General features: G+C 40.3%; 1 protein-coding gene across 1 annotated transcript; it reads right to left on the bottom strand.

Annotated features, from left to right (window-relative positions):
- Window positions 1–1,729: 1,729 nt before the first annotated feature.
- Window positions 1,730–6,526, bottom strand: Htr1a (5-hydroxytryptamine receptor 1A). Its single transcript, XM_015482226.2, has one exon. The coding sequence runs from the start codon at window positions 5,988–5,990 to the stop codon at window positions 4,719–4,721; it is 1,272 nt and encodes a 423-aa protein (XP_015337712.1). The 5' UTR covers window positions 5,991–6,526; the 3' UTR covers window positions 1,730–4,718.
- Between the last annotated feature and the right edge of the window lie 4,789 nt (window positions 6,527–11,315).

Below are 11,315 nucleotides of genomic sequence, written 5' to 3'. Positions count from 1 at the left end.
TTCAAATGCTACAACATCAATCAATATCTTTCCAGCAGGCCCCTGCCATCTGGTCTGAATCTTCTTGTTACAGAGGACAAAGCCTTTCCACTTTTACAGATGAAACTATAAAAGGAAAGATCCATAGGAGAAGAAACAACCAACTTTCTCTTCTGTCATTTACCCAAATCTCCCTATCATGAACCCTCATCAGAATCTTCAGCTTTTTCTCTCTTCACAAACAGACCCTGGTGTTTTCTTTCTTAGTGGTCCCATAGACTAAAACTGTAGTTCTGGTTGTTTAAGTTGTATGAGGCCTCAGGAAGACCTGTGGAAAATAGGCACATAAGATCTTATGTCCCTTTTCTGTACTTACTTATTACTGTAAATATTATGCTCAGCTAAAATTGCCTAATTAGGATTTTTAAATTTGAGGATCTATCCTTCAAATTTAAATGGTATGTAATGTGTGAAAATCACTTGGCAAAATCACAAACTTTACATAAGTGTGAGTTCTTTTGTCTTGTACTTAACTCTGGTCACCCTGTTGTCACTTTCTCTGTCTTTACTTTGCTCAAAACATTCTTCCTCTTACCTTGTTTCCCCAATTCTCAGTCCTTTGGTTTCAGATCCATCTTCTCTCTCTTTCCTTCTGGACCATTCAGATTACCCTAATACATGGGGATTTGATTCTGCATCTCTATCTAAAGGCATCACCTATATAATCAACCTCAAGTGTTAATCAGCATCCAGGCAGAAATGTCATCTCAGGTTTGCACTTGCCAGAAAGAAGGGATCAGACTGCCTTTTGTCACTTCATAAAGAATGTCTGCCTTTTCTTACCATCCCCCATCTGCTGAGAACTCAGTCCTGGATATCCAATGCCACTTTCCCTACCTACTGTTCTCTATCTGCTCCCAGCACACAGTGATCTTTGTTCTATGAAAGATTACATAGAGTCAAACTCCTGTGATTCATCTTATTACAACACTTTTATCCTGCCATGAGTATTTATATAGTTTATTCTCCTATACCCAAAAAGGTTGACGCTCCTTCAGGGTGACAGTATTTTATTCTAATTGGAGATCCCGTATTTCAACAATGGCTGACTTGTGGTCACTGTTCATGGTTAGGGGTCTGTTAATCATGCCAGAAGTGACTGGTAACAATTCCCTCTCTTAATTGACAGAGGTCTCAGGAAGACCTGTGGAAAACAGAAAGCCATTGTCTCCTTGGAGGAGGAGATGCCAGAACCAAGAACAGAGATAATCAGAATTCAAAAGGCAAACATGTGGAATTTAGCATTTTACTCAAGGGGCAGGATACATTTATGTAACATATTTCAAATAAGAAACTGTAGCGAGTTCTCATTCTCCTTCATTGAGATAATGTATTTATCTACATATTTTGTCTAAACCAGGATGCATGCAACTTCTGAGTGCTCTCTGAGGTGGCTGACCTCTGTTTACCGAGGTTTGCTTTCTTTGCCCTACAGCCATCATTCTGACACCAGAAAGCAGTAAGATTAACAAATATAACAATAGAAACAAGAGGTGTTACTGATTATTCCAGTAAGGGGTAAAGAACATAAAGAATTGTGTTTAGCATAGTATGAATCTTACATCCAGAACCCCACTATCAAACAAACCCCCAAACCATGAACTGCTTCTTTGAAATGAGAGGTAAATTTCTTTTAGCTGAGTGCTTAGGAAAGACAGAGAATGGATCTCTGTACTATCACTGCTTTAAAAAGCAGAATGGGCCTCTGTTGCTTCTACTGGAACTGCATTTTTCTTCTTTGTGACTCTCACCCTGTCCATATTAATTAGACAGATACCTAAAGCCTATCTGCAGTGTCAGGGAAATGCATGGTTTCATGCCTAAATCATGAGAAGGGACATTCTCTTTCCAGAGACATATTTTTTTTTAAAGAAATCACTTATCTAAGATACATTTCAGGTTGTATAGCAGGGTCTTCCTCTAATAACTGCATTTTCACCTTTAATTTTAAAATTTTGCAAATAATACACAAGTGCACAGATTTCAATTAAATAAAGATGCATGTGTTACTGATATCAGTTTATTGTAACATTGCCAGTATTGAAGTTCTTTATTATTACAAGGAAAAGTGAAGGCCAATTTTGATGCATAAATACTTTACCTTAATACAAGTACTGTAAAAGAAAAAAAAAAAGCATCAGGGATCTTTAGAGCTATATGGCTCTTTTGCACTTATTATTTTAATTTCTCTATTGCTTTTAGACAATTACACCCCAAATGAATGTTTCTTTTCCATTCTTGTGTAAAGCCTCTAAAGCAGGAAGAAATGCCCCCAAATCACAGTCATACAATCCTGTAAAAGAAATAAGTAAGTAGAAATTTCAAAATTTCTAATGTAGTATTTGTTGGCCAAGGCATAATTTGAAGGAGCTAATTTGGAGATCAGATTATTTTAAATATAGAATTTGCTATAAATTTAGTAAAGCATACAGAAAAGTTTGTTTTCTCATATAATACTACTTAGATTATTTTAAACAAAAAGAAAGGAAGAAACTGACTTTTCAAATGGATAATAGTTGTATGGGAGAAGTCTGCCTTAACTTCTCCACTAGAGCCCAGCATCAGCATTACATATGCATAGACAAGACATTCTCAAATTTCTTAAATTTTCCTCTATTTAAGTGGATTACCATATTTACTCCCAGTTTCAAAAGAAAGAAACCAAAAGGAGGCTTTGTTTAGTTTGACAAACAATACAATGTCTTCAAGTGATAGAGCTGTCCTTTCACCTTCTTACTCACAATGAACATTTGCAACTTTTGCAATCTGTAAAAATACAACACAGTTCTCAAAATAGCAGATGCAAACATTCAAAACATACAGTTGAAGGACGAGGAGAGTAAGAATCAGTAACTTCATATAATTACAGGAAAAGGAAACTATTATTCCTCCGAAAATTCGAAGCTAGGATCTAACTATGATAAACCTCTTAATCTCCACATGTGGCTGGAAATTTACATCCAAACGGAGCACCGAAATAATTTCCCTTCCTGGGGGCAGCAAAGATTATATAATAGGTTTCTCAGCAAAAGTAGCCAGGCAAGGCGGGAAGATTAACTTTTCTAGGGAGAGAAAGCTTAGAGTGCTCCACAAATTTAAAGGACACACAGCCTGATTCCCAGTAAACCCCAGGTGCAGAACAACCAGACCAGGGAGCAAATACATCTTCTACAAGATTCTCAGAGACTCCTCAGAGAGCACCCGCTAAACAATCTTTTAGGGTTGCACTATTTAAAGTGTCTGCCTCTGGAATTATAGATCATTCTAATCCAGTGGGAGTCATTCAATTAAAAATCCAAGACTTCCTATTCGGAAAGCCACAGTTCTGCTAACTTTGTGTACTGGAGGTCTTGAACAAATCCAGTGCAGTGTTTGGACACGTTGAACAGAGCTGTTTCCTGATTGGAAAGGGACAAAGGGTGATTTAAGAGGGAAAAGTCAGTATCCTATGGACAAAAGTGCAGTTTCGAGTTCCGCGGGAAAAGGAGCTGGAGTCCCGACACGCGCACCTTGGGAAGCCCTTCTTCAACTCCCCGGACGCCCCTCTTAGAGTATTGTAGCTCTTAAGTTCCCGGAGCTCCGCAGGACCTAGCGCCGCCAATTTCAGCAAAGGCTAGCTAATTGTCTACCAGCACTTTAATTCGTCCCGGAGCTTAAGCAAAGGAACTCGGACCCTGTAAGCACGGGACGAGCTCGCCGACAGCGCAGCAGGTGAGGCGCTTTGGATCTCCGGCCTCTCAGCTTTTCCAGCACACTGCGGCCGGCGGGCGCCACCCGCAGTATATAAGTGGCGAAGCTAGGACATACAGACTCGCCTGAAATCTGTACAAACAAAAGTCCGCTTTTCCCACTGATTATCAGTTTCTTTGGTGAGTGCTGACACCAAAGGCAAGCCCAGACAAAACGGTCCGAATTCCTTCCTCGCTCTCCACCCCCTGGATACCGGTCTTGTACTTACAAGTCCAATCAAAGACACCTCTGGGCCACTTGTTTAGAGTCCAAGAAAACACAGCAAGCAGGAGCTGTGCACCTCAGAGTTATTCTGTGAGCCTAAGGAGTAAGATGGTGATTCCGGGTGCACTAGTAGCAAAAGGAAAAGCAGACCCTACCGCCTTTCCAGACCAGCAACAAGTGTTTAAGGATGCAAGACAGCAGAGAGGGAAGCAGGGAAAGGAAAAATAGGGATGAGACCATGAGACAGAGAGAGAAGCGGCTGTTTCCAGGGCAAATAGGGGCGGGAAAGAGAGGGCAAAGTTCTGAACGTTAAAGTCCAAGTTCTAGAAATTGTGCTGACGGGTGGAAGTTGTCAGCACGGAGGCTGTACGTATAGTTATTGTGTTTGAATTTTCTGCCTTGAGAGACTGAGGCTTAAACTTCCACTCCGACGTTTTAGGGGACTTGAGGGAGGAGATGATTGCTGGAATCAAAACTGATGGTGAGGCCATTGTCCTTCTCAAAGATCCTCTGAGTTCCCCGGGCCTTTCGGCCCCACAGCCAGGGACCCTTTGCAGAGAGCGCCCTCCGCTGACGTAGTGGGTGTGGAAGGGGTGATATGTGAGCCAAAAAGCTGAAAAGAAAGATCACAAGTTATCTTAAGTGTTGATTCCAGATTGTTGGAGAGGCAGAGTGAATGGGGCGGGTCCTTTAACCCTTTCTCTCCCGATACTACTCAATTATCATCATCGGCTGCAAAACTTGCACTTGATGATCTTCTTAAACGCGTTTTGAAAGTCCTTGTTGAAGTAGGCATAAATAACGGGGTTGAGCAGAGAGTTGGAGTATCCCAGCCAGTTGATTATGGCGCCCAAAAGGGTAGGCATGTGACAGCTACTCTCACAGAAGGGCAGAACCAGGGCTACGATGAAAAAGGGCAGCCAGCAGAGGATAAAGGTGCCCATAATAATGCCCAGCGTCTTCACCGTCTTCCTCTCACGGGCCAGGGCCATCTTGCGCTTCGCCTCAGCGTTGCGCTCATTCTTCCTCTCGAAGGAGGCGGTCGCGCAGGGGGCAGCACCTACCCCCTCGCTGGGCAGCGGCAGGTGCTCTTTGGAGTTGCCCACTCGGTGTACTTCAATTACCTCTAGGGCGGTGCCATCGTCGCCCTGCCTCACAGCGCCGTTGGCGCACAGAGCCCCCAGTGACTTGTTCTCCACGCCCCGCCTCCAGTCTTTGCTACCTGGCTGTCCATTCACGCTCTTCTTGGGTTGCGGAGCCGGAGATGTTCCAAGGCGGGTGTCAGCTCCCTTCTTCTCCACCTTCTTGACCGTCTTGCGGATGCGGAAGCGAGCGGCACGGAAGATGCGCCCATAGAGAACCAGCATGAGCAGCAGTGGGATATAGAAAGCGCCGAAAGTGGAGTAGATAGTGTAGCCGTGGTCCTTGCTGATAGTGCACGCGTCGGGGTCCAAGCGGTCTTCTGGGGTGCGCCAGCCCAGCATGGGCGGGATGGAGATGAGAAAGCCAATGAGCCAAGTGAGTGAGATTAGCGCAGCGGCGCGCCGGGGCGTCCTCTTGTTCATGTAGTCGATGGGGTCAGTGATGGCCCAGTACCTGTCCAGAGCGATGGCGCACAGGTGCAGGATGGAGGAGGTGCAGCACAGAACATCCAAGGCGATAAACAGGTCGCAGGTGACCTGGCCCAGAGTCCACTTGTTGAGCACCTGGTACAGCGCGGCCATGGGCAGCACTAGCACTGACACCATGAGGTCAGTGACCGCCAAGGAGCCGATGAGATAGTTGGCCACATTCTGGAGGGAGCGCTCCAGGGCGATGGCAGCCACCACGCACGCATTCCCAAGCACCGCGCAGAAAATGAGCGTGCCTAGCAGCAGAGAGGTGATCAGTTGGTAACTGAAGGTCACGTCGGAGATGTCTGTAACATTGCTGCCTGTCCCGAAGGGCCCCTGGGACGATGTGGTATTGTTGCCCTGGCCAGGGCTGAGCACATCCATGCTTGCCTGCACGCCAGGCGTGGGGAGGGGAGAAAGACTGCACGAGTATCTCCCTCGCCCCTCCCCCTAGGGTCTTCTCTCCCGGAGAGTTTCTGAGCGAGGGGATGCAAGAGTCAGGCAGGAAGTTCTTACTGCTCTGGCGAAGGCATCTGGAGGAGCAGCTTCTCGGGCTTCCTTGGCTCCCGCGGTGCAGGGCGCTCAGCCACTCCAGCTAGAAAACTAGAGTTCCCCAGAGAGCAGTGTCCGGATCTCTGGGTGGCAGAGAGGTGGCTGGAATGTTTGTCTCTCGCTGTCCATTTTACTTTCTTGATGCCCAACTGGGTGCTGGAGCCGTAGTCTTTCCACTAGCAAACAGTCTCTAATCCCAGAAGTATCTGGAATTGAGAAACCCCATCCTCCAGGGCCACTCTCTGACCCTCCTCTCCCTGTTTCCTTCCCTCTCTCTCTCCTCCCGTCTCTTTTCTTTTCAGCTTCCTCCTCTCCACTTCGTCCTGCTAACCATCCTTTTCACTCTCCCTCTTCATCTCACCTTCCTTTCTTTATGCCTCTGTGTGTCGCTCAGCCAGCCGGTCTCCCTTCCTCCCACGCTAATCCTCCCCTCCTAACACCTCCCCAACCCTGAGTGTCTCTTTCCTCTGGGTCCCCGCCTTCCTCTCCTTCTAGCTCCGCATCTTTACATTCAAGTCCCTTTCTGCAGACAGACTCAAAATTCGCTTACAGACAACTGATCTGCTGGTCAGACTGATGTTGTAACAAATAAACTCCGCCTCCCGCCCAGCCAAACTCGAGGAGGAAAAGAAGAAAAAAAAATCCGTTTTCAACTACCACGGGCTCTTATTTCTGTCAAATTCTTAAGTAGAGTCAACATCCCAAAGTGGCAATAGGAAAATGAAAAAAGGAGACACAGGGAGACTGAATGGGAAGGTGAACGCCCTGGGTCAATCTGTAAATTATTGTTAATTGGTGAAAGAAGATTGGAGTATATCTTAGTTTTTTTTTGAAAATCGCCCCCATTCATCATCTTAACAGTCCAGCTTATCATCCCTGGAGGTTGTTGCCTGACTCTATTTTTTCCCCTCTCCCCTTTTAACCTTGGGAGTTTGGAGGAGAGAGGAATTATAAAAGGTGTGCCAAAGGATGAGGACGGGTAAACAGCTGAATCTCAGAGTGAAGAAAAAAATCAGCGCGGTATGTATTACTTACACCTACACACACACACACACACACACACACACACACACACACACGCGCGCGCTTTTCATTTACCACTACCTATTACATTTCACCAAATGCTGCCACCTCTCATAGCTTTGTGGCGAGTAAATTCAGAGAAGGAAATATTTTACCTATGTGTTGTAAGTGAGATCCTGCATTCAATATGGTCTTTTTCATTTCTTACAGTACCTTGCAACCTCTGGGGAGAAAACTTGGTGGAATCTGGGTTCAGCACATGGGACAGCTCTAAACAATAAGGGCTTATGCCGCCACCTTCTGGCAAACGCTTTAGAGCGCCACCTAGAAACCTTTGCTTGCAGAAATTAAGCAGGTATTTTGGAAATCCCAAACTTGTAGAAAAGGAAGAATATTATAAAAAGAAAAATAACATTGAGTTCTATCTTTTAAATTTTTCTTCAAAATTTTCTTTTGGTGATCTCTTTTGCTCTTAACCTCAAGAGCCACACCTATTATATGTTTTAGCTCCTTTTGAAAGCCTGCAGCATCTGTCTTTCAAAAGTTCTGTCTGGAAATGCCTTTTTAATAGACCTCGGCGACACATTCACCTGTGTTAGGTTTGTGCTGCCATAGCTAGTACTTTGGAATTCACACATTCACCTTTTATTGCATGGGAAACAGTGCTGCATTTTTCAAATGGAATGATTAAACATTGAAAATAAAAAGACTTTCATGGGTTTGTTTTATAAACTGTTTTTCTTTTTACCAAGAAAATGAAATTTAATCCAATTTGAACATAGGTAAAGAATGGGACTTCTCATAAACTAGAATAAACATATAACACAGGGCTCACATATAGTTTCTGTGATGTCCGAAGTGAATGAAAAAGTGCAGAATGTAGTCCCCAAAGCAATTGACTCTAGATTACTTGCAAAGACTCACTATAGATTGCAATACTCTTAATATAATGTTCAAATTTGAACTTTAAATTTCATAATTTGGGATTCTCCAAGACAGAAAAAAAAGAGCCATCACCAAAGCATCAAAGAAAACCCAGTTAGGCCAATATATACAGAACAGGACAGTGTATTTGGAGATAGATTAAGCTGGGCACAGTTCCCACTCAATCATTTCAGCATACCACAACAATGAAGCTGTCATTTGTGATGATTCATGGCTTGAGAATAAAAACATATGTGTGCTTATCAATACTGACTACAGACACTGAAAATAAGTCTTTTTAAGATTTGTGAAGGTATCCATTCATCATTTTAAAATCTCCTCACAAATATAGAACTAGTTTGTTAAAATACAGTTGCAAGTCCAAAGATTATAATGAAATATTATTTAATACCTGAATTTTCAAAAGATAAAACTTTGAAAATATATTTGAGAATGTAAACAGATTAGAAGAGGAGAAATTTAAGTTTTAAAAATCAAATATATACATATCAAAAACCTACCTGAATAAGAATTGTCAGACCTGGTACATTTAAATATGTAAATGTAAAAAAAAATAGTAAATATGTCATTCAGCAATTATACTTTCATCTTTTGGATTCCTAAAGTTTCAATAAATAACTAATTATATTTTTTTTCCTTTTCAAGAAAGCTATAGTACTTTAAATCTGAAGTTCATATTCCTGAGGACTGTCATTTATTAGTCTACTTAAATATATAATGAATCAGCATTTTTAGCCAAGTTAAAAGAAATTCCAAGTAGTTCATGTTTTTTCCTCATAAACAATGCACATAATGTATCAAATATTTAATTTTATAAAATTTACAACAAGATTTTTAGGCACTTAGATGAATGCTAGGAAGAAAAGTATCAAAGGACATAAAGTGCTATAATTCTATAGCTTGCAGGTGACTAATAGTTATATATAATTTTTATTTGACTAATAATAATGTAATATACAATAGAAGCACAATGATGTTGCATTTCTTCATGTTCACACTTTGCTATCTCTTCTATGTTAAAGAAAAAGTATTTTATTCTGTTAAAAAATACAGAATCCAAGATAAGCCTGAAGAAATGGTGCAACCCAAAGGTCCTGAATAGAGTTAAGCTTTTATTCTTTAAGGCTTATGAATTTAACTTAAAGAAAAGCTAACTTTATAGCAGATATTATTGATGATATCATTTGAAAGCAAAAATTCCAGTCATTCTGCTTTTATTTCTTATTTAATTTACTAGATATGAGCATGAACTTGTCGGGTTATTGATTTGAGGTACAATACATCATCCATCATGGGAAATTTCTATAAAACCCTTCATGAAGTATAAATATTTTTAACATTTTCACAGGAAATTTGATTCAAGACAAGCATTTCACTGTAGTTCCTTGACCAGGGATAAAAAAATAAAAGGATATTAAGCTGCAGTTTTGTTATGAACCTTGAACTTCCTGTCATTACTGAAGGCTTAGTAATAGTTGGAGCATCTCAGTAATTGATAAGTTTATCTATCATTCCCAAATCATGGGTGATTTTTTAATGAAGGAGAAAAGAACCCATGTGGTAAATAGTTGGAATTTTACTTAGGAGATTATAAAAGTAATTTCTAAAGCTCCAATTATTTTTTTTTACTTTTTTCCAAGTAATTGAAATTAGGATGAATTATTTTAAACTAAAAATACTATTCTAAATTTAATTATCCCTGATCCTCAAGTACCAAAGCAGTAGGGGAGTTCTAGTTTTTCCAGAACTGTGGATTTTAATTGGATATCACTAGGTAAAAAAAGGTTTAAAGATAAATTTTGCTTAGATAATTTGGGAAACGTGGTCTTCTGATCATTATTGAAAATTTACAAGAAATGCAATCAAAACACCAGATAAATTCTTTTTAAAAAATAGGTGTCTAATCCTCACCATCTACCTTCCTCTGGTGATATAATTCCTTCCCTGCTCTTTCTCCCTGTTCAGTATTTCTTGCAGGCCCAGAATTGCACTGGGATTTCAGTGGTAAAACACAAAACAATGGGACCCTCAGTCTCTACTCCTAAGAACTGAAGATTAGTTTGATTTATTTAGCATATATGCTATACACACAGCATATAGGGAATGAATAGAAAGGTAACATGTATTCACTGTGCATATGACCTTGATCAAATTAATTAGCCCATTTGTTTCCTCAATAATTAAATGGGTATGATAATAAACTTGTGAAGATTCAAGTACATAGTACAATTCATTGACCTGTAATAATCTTCAATAAAAATTAAACAATGATAGTACTAATAGTGATACAAGGTAATAGTATTAGTGATCTCTCCGCTGATAATTTCTCAGAAGTGTGAAGAAAGAATTGGATGGCCTTTGTGAAAGAGAAAGAGCTTGAGATAAAAAATAAATAAAGGAGCTGGGGTTGTAGCTCAGTGGCAGAGTTCTTGCCCCGTATGTATAAGATATTGGGTTGGATCCTCAGCACCACACAAAATTAAATAAATAAAGGCATTTTGTCCATCTATAACTAAAATTATTTTAAACATTTATATAAGTAAGGCCTTTTCATGTGAGAAACTATTACGAAAATAATTTGCATGTGGATTTTATAGTCTTCCCCATTTTTAAAAAGTATTTATTAAGCTTCCAATTCTCTAGGAAATTTGAAGTTAAACCTTTATGGCGAAAAGATGTGATTCTGAAACTTCTTGACTTAAAGCAGAAGTTATTGAGGGGAAAACAAGAACATGACAACAAAAGTTTAATAACTGGTATTGAACAGGAGTTTGCCCTTTCCCTGGGTACTCAATCATTTGTTCAAAAGTATGAAATAAATATTTGAAATTTATGCTTCCCAATAAAATGTTAAAAGTACAGTGAAAGCCTGTATTTTGTTGTTAGAAATTATCAGATTTATGGTGACAGGTGTTCACAAATTACTTTTCAGGGTTCAAGTCTTCTACAATGCTATCTTAAAGTGTAAGAGCATAGATGTGATGAGACAAATGTTTGAAATGTTAGTTTAGTATTTCCTTTTAATCTAAGGAGAGTTTGAAGTCAAATTCAATCAAATAATTACTTGAAACAATTAATTTACTGCATTTAATCTAACAATGTGGGGAGGAAGGGGTACCCATGATTTCATTTGTTTTGCAAGTAATATTTTTTGTTATAAAACATAAAACTAATGCTCAATGCGTTATC

Source organism: Marmota marmota, unplaced genomic scaffold (assembly GCF_001458135.2).
Source record: "Marmota marmota marmota unplaced genomic scaffold, marMar, whole genome shotgun sequence".
NCBI lineage: Eukaryota > Metazoa > Chordata > Mammalia > Rodentia > Sciuridae > Marmota > Marmota marmota.
This window is presented reverse-complemented; position numbering and strand designations above follow the sequence as displayed.

What these genes read in the sequence shown, in the direction of transcription:
- Htr1a (XM_015482226.2), bottom strand. Translation starts at nt 5,990, where the DNA reads ATGGATGTGCTCAGCCCTGGCCAGGGCAACAATACCACATCGTCCCAG.